The following is a 19,892-nucleotide window of genomic DNA, read 5'->3' as shown; positions in this document are numbered from 1 at the left end:
TTTTATTGCGGTCGGAAACTGTAACAGGTGCGCAGGTTTGGGTACCCCTTGTGCGAGTTCCTTTTCTGACATCTTGTGATCAATATTGCTACATGGCGATGTGGTGGATGGGTGGAAGGTGAGCGACATTTTCTCACGTGGGTGTGTGGCCTACATAGAAAGCCAAGTTGAATATTAATTACTCATAATGAGGAAAAAGTTTCTAGCAAATTCAGCATTTGTCTAAAACTTCTTAAAGGGGATGATTGCGAGGAAGGGATGGTCGTGGAATAGCATGATCCCCCATATGAAGGGGGGATTACTGTGAGAAGTTGCTGTGAAGGAACTTTAGTTCGAACTGAAAGACCGCTGGATCAGCAACATCAGCAACAAACAAACATCAATAATCAACCAAACAACAAAACAGCTATACAGTTAAACAACTAGAAACCAGCTAATAACAACTAATCAGTTAAACAACAAAAAACAGCTATACAACAACTAATCAGTTAAACAACAAGCAAAAAACAACTGTTAAACAGCTAAACAACAAACACCTAATATCAACTAATCAGCTAAACAACAATCAGCTAATAACAAGTAATCAGTTAAACAACAAGGGACAGACAACAGTTAAACATCAAGAAACATCAGTTAAACAGCAATAACAACATCAAGAAACAACTATATCATCAAGAAACAACTACATCATCAAGAAACAGCTATATCATCAAGAAAGAACTACATCATCAAGAAACAACTATATCATCAAGAAACAACTACATCATCAAGATACAGCAGTTAAACAACAAAACATCATGAATAACAACCACGTGTGTTTCCTTAAAGAAAATGGTGATTTAATTTTTGAGGATCATCGGCAGTCCCTGGAGATGATTTTCTCCAAACTTCAAGGGATGGATCAAGTCGGTGAGAGAGAAACTAGGTATGGTGTACATATGCTAACATGTCCCTGGGCCGACGATGACGTAAGAGAGGGCCCGGATACATGTCAATGTCACCAGGCACCATACATTAGAATTAAAGCTATTGCTTTAATTAACAAATACAAAAATCTTAACCTTAAATTTACAAATAAAAAATAAATAAAACAATAAAAATATATTTGAAATTAAAATTAACATATTCTTTTGTTTGGGGGATGGTTGATTTTTTTTTTTCAGCTATTTCTTTCAGGTCAAAAAGTTAAAAAAATATACTTGAATTTAAAATTTACATATTCTTTTTGTTATTGGGGTGGGAGTTTGTTTCTCAGTGGCAAGCAAAGGGATCCCTTTTCAAGGGTGCTTGCTTTCAGCTGTTTCTTTGGGAGTTTGTTTCTCAGTGGCAAGCAAAGGGATCCCTTTTCAAGGGTGCTTGCTTTCAGCTGTTTCTTTTGGACGTGACAACAGCCCGTGACATTCTAACACGTACCCGTGTGAGCACCAAACTTTCTTAATCTAAGCAAAGGACACCCGGCACACCCCAGTAATTTCTCCCCCATTAACAAGGATAACCCAAATATATCGCTATGATCACCTGACACACCCCAGTAACTTCTCACCCGCTTAACTAGATTCCCTCCCCTCGTTTCACCCTATTTTTCTAACTTCTCTCACGTTCGATCCCGTCAACCTACTCGTCAACCACTTAAGCAGAATGCCCCCCCTCTTTCACCCCATTTCCTAGATACAAAAGCTGGATATAACTATTGTGGACCCTAATTTACGATCACCCGTCACACGCCAGTAACTTCTTCCCGCTTAATAAGAGTCCCGATTTCTTAAACGAAATTCGGGGAGCGAATTCCTGAATACAATTCCTAGATATAAGCAACTTATCACCCTAATTTACGATCACCCGTCACACCCCAGTAATATCTCCCCCGATTTCTGGACCGAATTTCGGGATTCCTGATTCCTGAATACAAATCCTAGATACAAAAACTGGATATAACTATTGTGGACCCTAATTAACGATCACTCGTCACGCACCCATTAACTTTAATTACCCCCCACACCTGTCACATTGTCCTGATTTATTACCCTAATTAGCATAATTAATTACCTCCCCCTCCACTTTTGTATCCAGCCTTTGTATCCAGAACTCTCATTTATATACTACTGGCAAAGACTAAATCCAGCCAAGTCCAAATGCCTATTAATATATAAAAAATCAATTAATCTTAGCTCCCTTCCGAAGATCCATGTAAAAAATGTTGAAATAGACTTTGTTGAGCAAACCACAAACCTAGGAATAGAATTTAACTCCACTTTAACTTGGGATGACCAAGTCACTAAAGCCACTGGGAAATTGTACGGCGTACTCAGGCAATTATCTTTAACCCAAAAACTAATTCCGCAAAATATAAGGATGCTAGTGGCGAAAACCTGCATTATCCCAATATTGTTCTACGGAATTGAAATATTCGGATCTTGCAACGCCACAAGCATGCGAAAGCTACAAGTTGCCTTCAACTCCATTGCGCGATATTTTTTTAATGTAGACCGTAGGAATCACATAACAAGTCATGCTAATAAAATATTCGATCTAAGCTTTGAGTCGTGGATTATGTTGAAAACCTTGGTATTTCTGCATAAGCTCCCAGTCAGAAAAGAGCCAAAATACCTACATGAAGAATTGCAATTGGCTTCTTCGGCCAGAACAAACAACATTGTCTGCAAAAGAATAAAACTTGCGATGACTGAAAAGCACTTTTTTATTCCGGCCGTTCGCTATTAGAATGACCTCCCAAACCACTTAAAATGCATACGAAATGAAGCGCACTTTAAAACAACTCTTTTAAATTACTTGAAGGGCATAAGCTAATTTTAATTTTAATTTTCATTTTAATTTTATTAGTTTTACATTTTCTTTTTCCTTTTTATACCCTTGTAGAGGGTATTATAATTTCAGTCAGATGTGTGCAACGCAGTGAAGGAGACGTTTCCGACCACATAAAGTATATATATTCTTGATCAGCACCAATAGCCGAGTCTATCTAGCCATGTCCATCTGTCCGTCTGTCCGTTTCTATGCGAACTAGTCTCTCAGTTTCAAAGCTATCGCGATGAAACTTTCCCGAAAGTCATCTTTCTATTGCAGGTAGTACATATGTCGGAGCGAGCCGGATCGGACCACTATATCTTAAGGCTCCCATAGAAATATTCAAACAAATATAAGAAAATTCATTGTAACTTTGTAGGAAGTAGGCGTTTTGATTCTTGACTACTTAAAAACAAAATTTAAATAAATAGAAACGCTGAATCTGGAATCTCTGGAACTGCACCGAGTGAGCATTACTTTATCTGCAAGGGTATATAAGCTTCGGCTGGCCGAAGGTAGCTTCCTTTCTTGTTAAATTTTTGAATTTTTTTTTTTTCTCTACCTGTTTTTTAAGCATTTATGTAATCTTCTGTAAAATGAATTTTCTTTCTAAATGGCAAAATAATTATTGTTTCTTTAATTGATATTGTAACTCTAGTTCCTAAGTAATTTTGTAATTATCACAAAGTGACCGATGTTAATCAAAAAGACCGGCCTGTTCCAGTTTTCACTCGGAAGTGAATTTGATTTCATGCTAGCGGATTTAAGTCCGCCTGTCAAATGCTTGGCGGAAAGTTTCCATGTGAATTTTTCAGAAGTTAACAGAGTAACAACGAGGGATACCTAAATCCTTGCAATTCTTTCGGAAGTGAGTCCTGGAACAGGTCTGAGAAATTCGATTCCGTGTGAATCTTTCGGAAGTAAAAACTAGAACAGGGCCGATAGTCTTACATCATACGGGATAATAAATCAAATAAATAAATAAATAAAACCTGCAGTTGCCATACAAACAATCAATTGCATATGTATTGAAAATTGATACTTTTGCTAAAATTTTATTTTATTTATTTATTTTAGATATATACTTATTTTTATCATTCTAGCTGGCCATATGACAGAACTGGACAAGTCAAAAACGCAACTTACGAGCTCGGACATGCCTATCCCCTACGTTATCAACCACGAGGTGGAGTACACGCTGATTCTAACAATATTTCAGGGAAAATCAATGGACTTCGCTTCTATAAATTTGGACTGCCCGGATATATCTCACAGACCGAAATCCTTTCTCGACAGTCTATGGCTGGAGGACACGTGCTTACTTCTTCTACAACCCTGCCTTTGAGCAGCAGTCTGGATGTGTGTCAGTATGTACACGCCAATAGAAGCACCTGCTCAAACAGTCACGACCGCTACATGCCGTACAATTACAATCGGGTCTACCCATCAGCAGTTACTTCTTCCTCTATGTCTGGTAACCCTTTACTTTGCAGTTATATGCAGTCCCAGCAACCGCAGGCGGCTGCTACTCCCTTTCAGACATATCCACCCTTAGTGCCAATATATCAGAACTCAAACCATTCTGCTCTGCAACGAACCTCCTATTTGTCAGCCTCTACCCATGGCAGTAACGGCATAGTCAACTCGAATGAACCCCTAATGATATTACCTTTTTCGAGTCCAACAACAACCACATTAGCCCCTGGATTGATAAGGGGTGAAGAAAGTGGAGACAATGAAGAGCACTCTCTTGCCAAGGTTTCGGAGGCCAGCGACGCAGTAACTTTGCAGATCACCAACTTGGACTACTCGCTGGACGAGTGCAGTCTACGCAGTTTTCTAATGAATCAGCTCAAGCCCATTACCCCGGTTGTGTCACTAGTCTTCGAGGGAAGCTCCTACGCCAAAGTCACTGTTCCAGATCTTTATGTAAGAGTCCCCATATCTTAGGAGGGTGAGTGGGGTGTAGGTGATATATATAAAACTTAACAGTCTACTTGTTTTTATACCCTTGTAGAGGGTATTATAATTTCAGTCAGATGTTTGCAACGCAGTGAAGGAGACGTTTCCGACCACATAAAGTATATATATTCTTGATCAGCACCAATAGCCGAGTCTATCTAGCCATGTCCGTCTGTCCGTCTGTCCGCCTGTCCGTTTCTATGCGAACTAGTCTCTCAGTTTAAAAGCTATCGCGATGAAACTTTCCCGAAAGTCATCTTTCTATTGTAGGTAGTACATATGTCGGAGCGAGCCGGATCGGACCACTATATCTTAAGGCTCCCATAGGAATATTCAAACAAATATAAGAAAATTCATTGTAACTGTAGGAAGTAGGCGTTTTGATTCTTGACAACTTAAAAACAAAATTTAATTACAAACGGAACTGGACCGAGTAAATATTACTTTATCTACAAGGGTATATAAGCTTCGGCTGGCCGAAGGTAGCTTCCTTTCTTGTTATTCATTTTTTTAAACATATATGGATTTCGTTTATAAAACAGGATATTAATTCTAAAATTTCGAAACATGATACCCGTGTTTTATATAACTTACTAAAAATTTGTTAAATTTGTTACCTATATTTTTTTAAAATTTATTTTACCCACAAAATCGCCATAAATTAAGTTTGAGTTTTATTGTTGATCACGACGAATAACTGTTATTTGTAAACTTTTATTATAAAACTCAAAAAATAACAGTTATTCTTTGAGTTTTACTTTACAAATCAGAAAATAACTGTTAAAGTGTGATTTTTAAAACAAAACTTTTAACAGTTACGGTCCCTGCATATCCAACATATTTTACGACATTTTATCAAAGCAGGCTTTTGTCAGAACGCTTAAACATATAAAGTATTTGACAAGAGCGTTGGTTTAAATACATATGCTAAGAAAATACGAAAACGCATACTGTAATCAATTCTACAGAAGAGAGGTCTGTAGGTGGGTACACCTTTTGTTTTTAATCTGCCATTTCGACATTCACTTATGAAACTTTACGCATTTGGTATTGATCGAAAGGTTAGTCTATTATCTTAATAAAAAACAAAAAAAAAATATTTTTTTTCCTTAGGGACAACTGAAAAGTTGTCTGTAAGTTGGGACACTTTTCAAAGTCAATAATACTCACACAAAAAGTACTCCAAACTATAAGGAACTATTTATTTATGTTAATTTAATCAATTTTAGTTCGTCCTTAATTATTTCCCATTTTTTTTCCATTTTTTTAGAACTTAGACCAAATAACAATTAAAATCAAAAAGCTCTTTGAACATTCACTTTTCCACTTTTATCAAAGAAATGTACTAGGCAGAAAGCGACCTCTGTTGGCCTAAGGCCTTTTTGTATGAAAAACGGGTGTCTCAACTTACACGCTCAAAGTGTCCCAATTTACACAAAATGGGATGTTTCGAGAAAAAATTAATAACTTTTTTTCTGACTGTCACATTTTTTCTTTCTTTTTTTAATTTGTTAACAGTTAATATACCAATGTTATAAATCTCTTACCAAGTTAGTTTAAGGACGTTATTAATTTTAAATGGAATTTTGAAAAAAAGTAGACAAAAACTTTTTTGATGAAAAATGGTACACGACTCTCACAGCTTAAATCTGGCAAGAGCCTGGCTTATAATGTTTTCCCCAAAAGTTTTGTCGCTAAAAAGGACTACAAAAAAAAAAACAAGAGAACGCTATAGTCGGGTGCCCCGACTATCAGATACCCTTTACTCAGCTAAAGGGAGTGTGAAGGAGATGGAGATAAAAACTTTGATCCGCCGTAACTTTTTAACGAATGGTCCGATTTAAAAAATTTCTTCTACATTTCGATAGGTATTGATAAACACAATAAAACTGCATTTTTACTTTTTGGAAATATTGAAATTTTTAAAATCGTATATTTTTTTTAGTAGATAAGTTTTGAGTAAATTGAGTGTCCCAACTTACAGACCGTCCCAACTTACATCCCTCTCCCCTATAGTTTCCTCATTCCATATTGTAAAAACCTCCAAGCACTAAATCTGCGTCACGTTCAGAAACAGGTTTTTGTTTCATACTTTTCAATTAAACATATTTAAAATGGGTGAAATATTTTCATTTATTTATAAAACTGCACCATAAGAATATTCACTGCACTATGGGCAAATATTCAGTCTTTGAGGCATAAACTCCAGTTTTAAAGATACAAATCTAAAATTTTTGTTATATACTTTTAAGGCTAAGATGTAATTTCGGTTTTTGTTGCTTTTTGAATCGGACCACATCTTCATCCTACGCCCACTGCGCATATATACATTTGAAGACAAGGAGTTAAAGAAAATGTTATTTGTGTTGGTAACTGTAATACCCCTGCAGGAAAAATGCGAACTAGTCTGAAAAACAACTAGTTAAATAACTAATATAAAGCAACCGGAATTTGTCTGAATGCATTTGGACTACACAGGGTCTAGAAAATTTGTGCTAGTCGAAAAAATAATTAATACAAAACTAGTAAAAAATAAACTTGTCTCGGACTAGTACCTTTCTGACAAAAAAAACCTTAAAAATATTTAACTGGTAGAACAAATACATGTTAGGGTCTAGTTAAAAGGCAACTGGAATTTAACTAGTTGCAAATGAAACACATATGATCCAAAAATATAGCCTAGAGGGTAAATGTCTTGGGAAATTTAACAATAAACAAATCAAACACTCGAGGTCCTCGGTTCAATTTCCAGTCTCTGTACATTATTTTTTGTTTTTTGTTTGCTAGGTGATGCTTTAGTTTTATTTTAAACTTTGTTTAATCTGTCCGAGGCAATATATATGTGAAAAATCACTGTTTTTGAATTATGTCACACCAAAATTCATAAACCTTGTTAGGGCATTACAAAATGTGATGCGTGTATGGCTCAATCAGTTAGTGTGTCTACAAATCCAAAGGTCCCGGGTTCAAGTCCTAGAGAGGGCGACTTGCCTCAAAAAAAGTAAGTTTGTTTTAATTCCATTTAATTATCATTTACTGTATTTGATTACATAATAATTATCAGAAATTCTCTAAGGACCGCGCCTATTGATTGGATACTAAATTAGGAGAGCGTCAAGTTAGGCATCGTCAAGTACTAGTGAAATTCAATCACTTGATGGTTTAGAGATTATTTTTAATTTTTTCGTGAAAATATTTTTTTTAGTGTAGTTTAATAGCTGTAACTATAAATTGGTTAACAGTCACTAGTGCAAAACAAGTAGCAAATGCACTAGTTGTTTCCGACGACAAGCATATGAAAAATGGACCACTTCGTTACAAGGAAATGGACATAACTTGAACTAGTTAACCTTCTCGACCCAACTAGTATTTTAATAGTCCAAAACTGATTCCGTTTCCTGCAGGGACAATTTCTGTTTTTGTTAAATTTTGAATTGGACCAAGTCTCCATCAACCGCCAACGCCGCATATTTACTTTTAAAGGCAAGGATATAAAAAAATGTATTTGTTAAAAAATATTTCATATTTAACGCCTTTCGCAACAAAACTGAAGTATCTTCTTGTTTGATATTTTTTGCCAAATAGAAGCACCAAATTTTCATGTTCGACGAAAGGCGCAGGGAATGTTTTGATAGGGTTCGATTAGCAATTGTTTTGTTTATAACTTCCTATTTTTACCTTGCCTATACTCTCCTATACTCACAACTTACACTCCACAGAAAGCAAAAATACATTTCTTATTTGTCATCTAAAAACTAAGCGACAACACATTAAACAAATGGACAAAAAAACACATAATAAACATTCAGTGTTTATAATTTATTTAACAATCCTTCACTCTTTGTATCCATATTTAAACTTTTTTGGTTGGCTTACAATAGCCAAAGAAATCGAGGTGTAAAAACTACAAAGTTTTTCGTCCCTTTTTGTAAACGTGTGACCCTATTTCAAACTTTCAAATTTCTTAAGGGAAAAAATAGCGAAAAACGCCAAATAAAATTCTTTGAAAATGGATTTTAGGTTCCTTTAAGTATTGTAAATAACCACAGAAGGTCATTTATGTAATACTGAAGAACAAAAAAATGTAAAAATGCACTTTCGAATTTTTTGCCCATAGTGCACTGGAGGGGATCCGCTCCCGTGAATTCACTTTTGGTGTGGCGGTAATACAAATAATATATTTGTTGGTTCTACTCATTAAGACATAGAATATCAAGCAATTCAGTGAAAATGGAACTTATAGTTTTCGGGACCCATTTCTTTAAGATATAGTGGCCCAAATGAAGCTATTTTTATGTATGGTAGTTCCCGGAGAACTACAGAAAGACACTTACCATATTTTAATCATAAAGCTCGTAACCTTAGTTCCTATAAGGCATAAAAACATATACGACATATATGTTTTGGTGTCCCTACTATCTAATACCCATCACTCAGCTAAATGGAGTGCGACGGAGATGGATATATAAAATTTGTTTGATTGCACATAACTTTTTAATGAATGGTCTGATTTTAAGATTGTCTCCTTTATTTCGATTAATATAAATATACACAACTAAATTGTATTTATACATTTCTAAAATCCTTAAAGGTATGGGCGTGGCGCTCGGCTGAAATAAACTTGCTCTACGTAGGAAGCCCAAGAATATGTGTGGAAAATCTCAACCTTCTAGCTTTTGTAGTTTTCGAGATCTCAGCGTTCATACGGACAGACAGACGGACATGGCTAGATCGACTTGGCTAGTGACCCTGATCAAGAATATATATACTTTATGGGGTCGGAAACGCTTCCTTCTAGCTGTTACATACTTTTGCACGAATACAATAAACCCTTTTTACTCTACGAGTAACGGGTATAACAAGAAAGGGAGCTAGCCTCGGCCAGTCGAAGCATGTGGGTCATTCCACGTGAAACGTAATATGTAACTTCGTGGGGTAACTCAATATCTTTTGGGAAAACATTCAAAACAAGAAAGGAAGATAGCTTCGGCCAGCCGAAGCTTATATACCCTTGCAGATAATTCCTATTAATCACTAATTTTCCGATCGTTCCTATGGCAGCTATATGATATAGTAGTTCGATATTGATAAAATTAAAATCGAAATTCGAAAACATTTAAAAAAAGTCATATCCCAGAGTAGAAGAGAATACGACGAAGGGAAACCAACGAAGCAATATTTTATTTCCTATTATATTCCCATTAATTTTCCCATAGTTCCTATGGCAGCTATATGATATAGTTTTTTAAAAAAATGTATTCGAAATTCAGAATTAGATAAAAAATGGCATTTCCAAAAGTAGGAGGATATAGGTTCAACAACACCCAAGATATAATTTTTTAAAATTTTGTTCCCCGATTATTCCTATGGGAGCTATATGATATAGTTGTACGATCCGGCTTGTTCCGACTTATATCAATAGATATAGATTTCATAGATATCAATAGATATCAATAGATACAAGTCTTTTGGGAAAGTTTTAGCCCGATAGCTTTAAAACTGAGAGACAAGTTTGTGTAGAAACAGACGGACAGACGTACAGACAGACGGACGGACAGACGGATATGGCTAGATCGACTCGTCTAGTCATGCTGACTTGGCTAGTGACCCTGATCAAGAATTTATATACTTAATAGGGTCGGAAACGTCTCCTTCACTGCGTTGCAAACTTCTGACTGAAATCATAATACGTGTTCATGCTTGAACATTCTGCCAAGGGCTAGCAAGATTAGGTGTGTCGTTTTCAAATTTGAAAATGTGTGGGAAATCCCAATCTTATAGCTTTTGTAGTTTCCGAGATCTCAGCGTTCATACAGACGGACAGACAGACATGGATCGACTCGGCTAGTAATACTGATTAAGAATATACAGTGTGCCACTTAAGTCTTTATACACCAGTCGATTTTGACTTAATTGGCAAATTGCTCCTTTATTGAAGGACATTCAAAAAAACTGAGTATGCCATGTTGTTTGTTTCCCTTTTGTTAACAATACACAAAAAAAAAAAAAAAACTTTTCCACACACAGAGGCTAAGTTTGATCCAATGAGAGATTGTGGCACTAAAGGTGCATATCGTCGCAAGTGGCGGCAAGAGCCCGTACTGTATTGTGATAAATTGTAAGCCAAATGGTCAGGGCAGAAGAGTACAAGCTAAGAAAGAGTTATCCTGCCAAACTGTCATTTGAAGAAACAAAAAGTGTATTGAGGGATTAAAAAAAAAAAGTCATGATGTAAGCTAATGAGTAACTTCAAATTTGTTTCAGATTAGCAAAATGTGATGCCAATCCAATATTAAGCCATGCACAAGGGGACGTGTGATATCCTGTGCACCCCCCTTAGGTGACAGATCTCAACTCATCTTTTGCGTCCATTTCAACGGCATCACTCTCTTTGAGCAACTCAGATGCAACTCGATTATCTGGCAGTTTTCGCAAGCTCTCATGCGGATACTTGTATGTTCTTTTAACGATCACCTTCCAGCAATTCTGTTACAACAAACGGTCCCTTGAACTTGGGATCGAATTTCGTTTGATGCCGTTCCTCACTTCTTAGCAATACATGATCGCCAATCCCATGTTTCACAACTTTTGCCTTATTTTGAATAACTTGTCATATTTTGAATTTTTACCCATATTCTCTTTTGCTTCTGCCCTAGCTTCCTTACAATATCTTAGGTTCAGATATTAGGGGTAACATGCCCAAAGGTAACTATAAGGGGCTGAAATTAGTCACCCGATTACTAGTACAATTCCTAGCTAATTGGATGTCCATCAATGCATCCTGCCAAGAGCGTTCGCTTATCTCAACTGCTGTCAACATTCCTTTGAACGTGCTCATCACGCGCTCCACTTGGCCGTTTGCCCTGCTTGCCCCTGTTGCAATCTAATTTAACTGGATTTTATTTGAGGAACAAAAATCACGGAATCGACCACTGGCAAAGCTTCTACCTTGATCTGCAATTATACGGCTAGGAACCCTATAACCCTGCCTATACTGCTTTGATACCATTTTCCGAATCCAAATTTAGTGTGTGATATAGGTAAACATACTTGGTTAATGCGTCTATTTGTACTATGTAATATACTCCTTTAAGTCATTTTTGACGCTCAGCTTTCCACTAATATCAATATGTACGGTATGCCAGGGAATTTCTACCATGGGAATGGGGTGCAGTTCCATTTGTACTTTGCCTGTCGAGGGTTTGGAGAGCTTACAAGTTATACAGTTTTCCATAAACTTTCTGACGTACATCGACATACTTGCAAACCAATACTGTTCATAAACCTTGTTTAGAGTTTTCTGCCATTTAAGATGCATTATAGCCTCGTGAACATGATTAATGACCGACCACCTAAAAGCTCTCGGAATCACTGGTAAGAAACAAGTCTTGCCGGTCCTCGGAATTTTGCGATACAACAATCCGGCTCTTACCGTAAGTTTTAGCTCTGTCAACTTGCATCTCACCTCCGTTTATTTGTGTCGTGGTGTCTCATGGTGTCAGTTCAGCCTTTGTGCGACTCGCTTTTAAGGAATTGCAGTCAGTTTGGACGACGAACTTTCTACCTTGCAGATAATGTCGAAAATGTTATACACGGCTAAAGTCTCTAGTTCATATGAATGATATTTTGATTCTGAAGCCGATGTACACTTGCTGAAACGCTCGATCACCCTACATGTGCCGTCAAGGAGCATTGCACCGTTCTGACGTCTGTATGCAATTCGATCGGAAGCTCAGGGTTAAATATGGTCAGCACCGGGTCTCTTGTCAACACATCAATAACACTGTGCAGCATTTTTAGTGCTTTTTAAATTTACCTCGATGGATGGTATATTTTTGGATTCGTTACGAAATCCCAAGATAAACTGCGTTTTCAAAAAAGTTCCCCGACGCAAGGATTCTTAGCAAAAGGACCTCAAAGTTCGAAAAATGCAGAAATTGGCCAACATTCCGGAGCTCTCAGAGGCAAACGGATTCATGGTTTGATTCGATGCTAAAGTTTTTTAAAAGATACCTTCTTTATATTTGGTTTGGTTTTGCATCGTTTCTCTCTTCTCCCTTCTTCTTGCGGCACTCAAACGCTTTATGTCCTATCTTGCCGCAATAATGACATTTGATTTGCGCCTTCGCCTTAAACTTCTTCCTGTTCGGTCCTTGATCCAATCCGCAAACGCCTTTAAGAGTTACTGCAGTTCATTCCGAGTTTTTATGTGTGTAGTGAAAACGGAACTTTGCAGCCTGGGCTCGATTTGGGACATGTGGGCCAACACCAAAGAAACAGCTATCTCCTCTTGACTCATCCCTTTCCACTTCGTCGGCAGTGACGTCACCAGCCTGCTGCCTTCAAAGCGGTGTAAGAACAGCGGCAGCCATTGCGAAGAGTTTCCAAGCAGCGATTTGCTAATCGCCATGACTAGTGCTCCGCGTTCCAGTGGACGCTCGGATAAGATCATATCCACGGTCAGGATTGAACATAGACAATGTCACCGAAATATTTTGCGCCACACTGGCTCCCCTAGCCACGCTCTTGAAACCCTTAAACTGTTTTAGAAGGTCACACTTCATTCTCTCAATTCTTTATTGGAAATGACCAGTTTCTCTCAGTTACATTGGTTATATTTTACATTTATTTCTATTATTATCACTTCTCTCGAAATATTTATATTTTTTATGACTTCTGCAGGTTGGTAGAACTATTGGCCATAGTCGCAGTATTGGTTGCGCTTATGGTCGAATCTGTAAGCGGGAGCTTGATAAGCTAGATTGCAGTCAAACTGAGCAAAATGGCTTAAGTCGAGATTAAAGGCGGCAAAACAAAAATTTGACAGCGCAAAATTTTTAAAGAATAATGGAATTGTAGAAATCAAGAAGGAAAAATAATAAACTTACAAAATGTGGACCTCCACGTCGAATAACCGCATTTTTGATAGCAAAGAAAGCTTAAAAAAAACAACAAATATACTCCATTTTAGATCAAAAGATTACTGTCAAAAAGAATATTATCTTTTTTACCCTATACCGTTAACAACGAAAGTAAGTGTCGTACTGTTTTTACCCCAGTAATGGAGCTAGACTAGTTAAAAAACAAGAGAGAACGCTATAGTCGGGTTGGTGTCCCGACGATCTAATTCCCGTCAGCTAAAGGGACTGCGAGGGAGATGGATATATTTTTAATGAATGGTACGATTTGAAAAAATTCTTCTACATTTCGATAGGTATAAATATACACAACAACATTTATACTTTTCGGAAATCTTTAAAGGTGTGGGCGCCAGACACATTTTAAAATCATAGTGGGCGATTGTGGGCGTTAGAGGGCGTTGCTCTGCGTAGGAAGCATAAGAATATGTGTGGGAATATCTCAACCTTCTAGCTTTTGTAGTTTCCGAGATCTCAGCGTTCATACAGACAGACGGACAGACGGTCATGGCCAGATCGACTCGGCCAGATCAAAATGCTGTGGGAAAATGTTTTAGCCAAAGAACAGCCGATGGCTCTTTATTTATAGCTGCTATGTCTAACCAAACTTTTCTCACTATTGTGCCCCTTTTCCCCTACGTGATATTTTAATTAATAATATTTTGTTCTATCTATTCTCCTTAACCATTTTTCTTCTCAAGTTCGCTAAGCAGGTTGTCTCTAATTTACACCGCAAGAAGATTGGACACAAACGCATGCTGGTTAGTTATACTCGCGATTCCTCTTTGACGGAGATAAACACGCTACGTTGTCAGGTCGCAGGACTGCTAAAGGTAAAAATTTATGCCCTACCCCAATTAACTATTTAAGAATTGGTCATTTTTAGGATGTCCCGTACAATACCCTACCCATGTATAAGTTTAGAGAGCTCTTTCAGTCACGCTTTAAAACCTCAATCAGTGTTTTGGATTTGTACAAAATGCAGGACATATGTACCATCAACTCGGATAACAATGAGGATAAGTTTATCAGCCTGAAGCCGGAACTAGTAAACACCCTCGAGAGCTCACCTTTAATGGAAGGACTGCAGCACAGCGTACCTTACTGTAGTATTCATTTTAAAAGAGAGCAGCACAAAGGATGGGCCGAGCAGGAAATAGAACCGCTCCCAAATGTCGTCATGACCATTTCGGAGATTCAAAAACTAATCTACCCGCTGCTTAAGGTGCATCCGGGAGATATTCCAGTGGCAACTCTTCTTCACTGCATTGAAGGAGAGCTAAAGGTGTCAATAATGGCTAATGAAAATGGCGTCAACTTGGAGCATTTGGTCTGCTGTGTCCAAGGAATTCAAATTCAGGTTAACAACTTTGGTATTAAAATTCTGGACTGGTTAGACCTTAATAAGGAAATACAATCGGCAGCTGCAATTAACGGCAGCTTAAAGTCCGGTAGCCTTTTTGGCAGTGACCGTGCCATTGGTGGAAGTTACTTAAAAAATGCAGTGGCCGATCCACTTTTTCAAATCTCCCGCGAAGTTATTGAGCTGGTGAAAATGTCACCAAAATCAACAATGAAGTTCAACCGCTTTATTCCTGCCTATCACAATCACTTCGGAAAGCAATGCAGAGTGGCAGACTATGGCTACACAAAGCTGATTGAGCTTTTTGAAGCCTTGTCTTCCGTTGTGCAGATTATGGGAGATGGTGAAAACCGCCAGATTACTCTTACCCATCGCACTCAAATGCGTAGGTTCACCTCAGATTTATTGCGTGTGCTGCGCACTCAGGGAAACACTTCTATTCTGCTTTCGCAATTACCGGCTGTCTTTGCCCAGACCCAAAATCGCAATTTCGACGTAACAGACTATGGAGTGTGCGACATTGTTGACATCTTAGATGGCCTAGCTAACTCTAACATCGTCGTTCTAAGCACTGTGGATCATGGAAAAGATTTTCTTATATCGACGCCAAAACGCAAGCAGACGAGTAGTGAATTGGAGAAAACAAGTGTATTCGCCGGAGAAATGGTAGAGCTTCTTCAAAACGCCCTCCAGTACACGATTTTGTTTCAAAAGTTTGTACGATCCTACCATTACCACTTTTCCTATCAATGCCGTCTCAGTGACTACGGGTTCCTAAAATTGGCCGACCTTATGGATGCAATTGGCGGTTTAATTGATATGGAGTTGACCAGCGGTGAGGACAAGAAAATAATGCTTTCGCCAAAGGTGGCTAGGAGAGTATTTGCTGAGCAGTGTGAGGACCTAATTCATAAGGTCACTGGAATCCCAACGCACTGTATGAAAATGGATCAAGTGCTGATGATGCACAAGAAGAAGTACGGCTACCAGATTCAACCAAAAACTCTGGGGGTCTCGGATATGGCTCTGGCAGTTGAGGTGTTGCCCTACGTTGAGCTAAGAAAGAAAGATCAGACGATTTGGATCATCTGCCACAATAACGACATTGAGTTCCGCCTTCTTTGCTATAAGGCATGCAAGCATATCGTTGAACGGAACCCGTCCCAATTGGCTTTTGTCACAGATGAAGTCAAGTCAAGCGGTCAACCCTCAGAATTACTAGAATCCTATCACAAGAGTACATTTTTAAGCGAGTTCAATTCGAAGCACAAGAAGCAGCTCACAGAGCCAGCTCTTTTAGCAATGGGACATGTTATCGAAGTGAGTAAAATGTTTATAAATATGTTTAAAGCTGATGCTCGTCTGTCTGTCTGTCTGTCTGTCTGTCTGTCTGTCTGTCTGTCTGTCTGTCTGTCTGTCTGTCTGTCTGTCTGTCTGTCTGTCTGTCTGTCTGTCTGTCTGTCTGTCTGTCTGTCTGTCTGTCTGTCTGTCTGTCTGTCTGTCTGTCTGTCTGTCTGTCTGTCTGTCTGTCTGTCTGTCTGTCTGTCTGTCTGTCTGTCTGTCTGTCTGTCTGTCTGTCTGTCTGTCTGTCTGTCTGTCTGTCTGTCTGTCTGTCTGTCTGTCTGTCTGTCTGTCTGTCTGTCTGTCTGTCTGTCTGTCTGTCTGTCTGTCTGTCTGTCTGTCTGTCTGTCTGTCTGTCTGTCTGTCTGTCTGTCTGTCTGTCTGTCTGTCTGTCTGTCTGTCTGTCTGTCTGTCTGTCTGTCTGTCTGTCTGTCTGTCTGTCTGTCTGTCTGTCTGTCTGTCTGTCTGTCTGTCTGTCTGTCTGTCTGTCTGTCTGTCTGTCTGTCTGTCTGTCTGTCTGTCTGTCTGTCTGTCTGTCTGTCTGTCTGTCTGTCTGTCTGTCTGTCTGTCTGTCTGTCTGTCTGTCTGTCTGTCTGTCTGTCTGTCTGTCTGTCTGTCTGTCTGTCTGTCTGTCTGTCTGTCTGTCTGTCTGTCTGTCTGTCTGTCTGTCTGTCTGTCTGTCTGTCTGTCTGTCTGTCTGTCTGTCTGTCTGTCTGTCTGTCTGTCTGTCTGTCTGTCTGTCTGTCTGTCTGTCTGTCTGTCTGTCTGTCTGTCTGTCTGTCTGTCTGTCTGTCTGTCTGTCTGTCTGTCTGTCTGTCTGTCTGTCTGTCTGTCTGTCTGTCTGTCTGTCTGTCTGTCTGTCTGTCTGTCTGTCTGTCTGTCTGTCTGTCTGTCTGTCTGTCTGTCTGTCTGTCTGTCTGTCTGTCTGTCTGTCTGTCTGTCTGTCTGTCTGTCTGTCTGTCTGTCTGTCTGTCTGTCTGTCTGTCTGTCTGTCTGTCTGTCTGTCTGTCTGTCTGTCTGTCTGTCTGTCTGTCTGTCTGTCTGTCTGTCTGTCTGTCTGTCTGTCTGTCTGTCTGTCTGTCTGTCTGTCTGTCTGTCTGTCTGTCTGTCTGTCTGTCTGTCTGTCTGTCTGTCTGTCTGTCTGTCTGTCTGTCTGTCTGTCTGTCTGTCTGTCTGTCTGTCTGTCTGTCTGTCTGTCTGTCTGTCTGTCTGTCTGTCTGTCTGTCTGTCTGTCTGTCTGTCTGTCTGTCTGTCTGTCTGTCTGTCTGTCTGTCTGTCTGTCTGTCTGTCTGTCTGTCTGTCTGTCTGTCTGTCTGTCTGTCTGTCTGTCTGTCTGTCTGTCTGTCTGTCTGTCTGTCTGTCTGTCTGTCTGTCTGTCTGTCTGTCTGTCTGTCTGTCTGTCTGTCTGTCTGTCTGTCTGTCTGTCTGTCTGTCTGTCTGTCTGTCTGTCTGTCTGTCTGTCTGTCTGTCTGTCTGTCTGTCTGTCTGTCTGTCTGTCTGTCTGTCTGTCTGTCTGTCTGTCTGTCTGTCTGTCTGTCTGTCTGTCTGTCTGTCTGTCTGTCTGTCTGTCTGTCTGTCTGTCTGTCTGTCTGTCTGTCTGTCTGTCTGTCTGTCTGTCTGTCTGTCTGTCTGTCTGTCTGTCTGTCTGTCTGTCTGTCTGTCTGTCTGTCTGTCTGTCTGTCTGTCTGTCTGTCTGTCTGTCTGTCTGTCTGTCTGTCTGTCTGTCTGTCTGTCTGTCTGTCTGTCTGTCTGTCTGTCTGTCCGTCTGTCTGTCTGTCTGTCTGTCTCTCTGCCTGTCTGTTTGACATTTTTTTAAGACGCCAAGGGCTAATTGAATGTAAAATATATGGTTTCTTTCAATCTCTAGATTTATAATGACTTCGGCGTACAATGCATTCGCCTTACCGGTCTCATGAGATTAGTAATTGTAATTGTTCGTCTGCTGGAACAGCGTCTTAGTATGTACCTGTATGAAATAAAGAATGTATTGAACATTGGCCTCACCACAACCTTTGAATACGGATTTCCTAATCTTTATTCGGTGATTGAAGCACACGATGATATATTCACAGTTAACAATGGACAAACCCAAGAAATAAGCGAAGTTTCCTTAACTGTAAGCTGTGAATGTAAGTATAAACTAAAAAATTTTTTACATTAAAATAGTTACCTTTTTGAATGTTGTCTTCTCGTCAGTGCGTCAGAGCTTCGGCATCAAAGATCAACACATATTGGGCTCAATAAAGCTACCATATTCCAAACATAGACCCCAAGAAAGCTTCACGCACTGTGGTGACCACAACTTGCTACAAAACAATCAGCCTAAATCAAAAATTCGAGCAACAACCATTAAATATTTCAATAGTATTATACCAGTATGCAACCTTAAGCCTCAGGGGAACAATTACCAATGTTACCAGGATAACTTTGTTGTCGATAGTAGTATAGTTTCGCCGCCAACATATAGTTTTCCTCCAAGCTCCAACTCATCATTGGGCAATAGTTTTGGATCAGCTCTTGGAAACGGAAGTTTGTGCAACAGTTTCTGCAGCAAGGAAAACTCGATGAAATCACCGCCTAACAATTCAATAAACTCGTCGGGCGACCTGAACGCCAGCCTGGAAGAAGGTGAACTGACTAATATAACTGCAAGCACAGCCATCGTTGAGGACACTTCAGATAAGCAGTCATCCAAACTTTGGCGCAGGCGTATGAGAAGCTGTTATCAGATTAATCGAAGCAAACTTTCCTACTATGATGATGGTAGTGATCAATCTTACAACATGGAACTCAGTTATGATCCACCAAAACCCGATACGCCAAGAACAGAGGTAAGAATATCAATAAATATAATATAAATGTATTCTACTATTTATTTTTATTAACCAACAGAAATTACCGTTTTGGATCGATCCTATTTGGAGCGAACGATCGGGACAGATTAAGCACAACATACTCAACATTCCCGATCTTAAAACACAAAACGAGTTTCCTAAATTACTTTCGCCATATACAATTTCGAAAAATGAGAACTTAAAGCGACAGCTGTTTAGTTTTGCTAATCACGATCGTAAAATAGCTTAAGCAAAATTTTTTTTCTATATTCATACATATTATAACAGAAACAAGATTGAGCTGCTTTAGTTATTTTTCTAAATTAAGATAAGAATGTCTTTTTTTATGTTATTCTGGTCAAGTTATATTTTGTTTTTGTAAGTTACTTTTATTATTTAAACTTTTGCTAGATAACACTATTTTGTATTCCATTGGTACCTTCTTTGGAACGAATCAAGAGCAGCAAACTGTGCTTAAAAAACCGTAAGTAAGGGCTAGTACTCAACCTAACAAAAACTGGCCCAAAAAAAAAATACTACTTTCAGACAATTATTTCTTGAGGTTCCGGTGTTGAATAATGTGGTATTACCCGCGTTTAAATATACGGTCACATTATCTTGAACGAAAACAAAAATTCTAAAAAACTAATAAAATGGATATTGTACTTC

The 19,892-nt window shown here is 38.7% G+C and overlaps 1 protein-coding gene across 2 annotated transcripts in view; it reads left to right on the top strand.

Moving 5' to 3' along the window:
* The window catches only part of Marf1 (meiosis regulator and mRNA stability factor 1-like protein), a 298,632-nt gene extending 278,994 nt beyond the window's left edge, over positions 1-19,638 (top strand). For both annotated transcript variants that reach the window (XM_070219497.1, XM_070219496.1), the window contains exons 3-8: positions 3,909-4,734; positions 14,387-14,518; positions 14,572-16,368; positions 18,257-18,518; positions 18,586-19,220; positions 19,282-19,638. In XM_070219497.1, coding sequence (XP_070075598.1) covers positions 3,909-4,734; positions 14,387-14,518; positions 14,572-16,368; positions 18,257-18,518; positions 18,586-19,220; positions 19,282-19,473 — 3,844 coding nt within the window. In that variant the 3' untranslated portion in view covers positions 19,474-19,638. The remainder of the gene's footprint in view (positions 1-3,908; positions 4,735-14,386; positions 14,519-14,571; positions 16,369-18,256; positions 18,519-18,585; positions 19,221-19,281) is intronic.
* Positions 19,639-19,892: the final 254 nt, after the last annotated feature.

Source organism: Drosophila takahashii, chromosome 2L, assembly GCF_030179915.1.
Source record: "Drosophila takahashii strain IR98-3 E-12201 chromosome 2L, DtakHiC1v2, whole genome shotgun sequence".
NCBI classification, from domain to species: Eukaryota; Metazoa; Arthropoda; class Insecta; order Diptera; family Drosophilidae; genus Drosophila; species Drosophila takahashii.
Note: the sequence above shows the minus strand (reverse complement) of the source record. Positions and strands in the feature narration are given on the sequence as shown.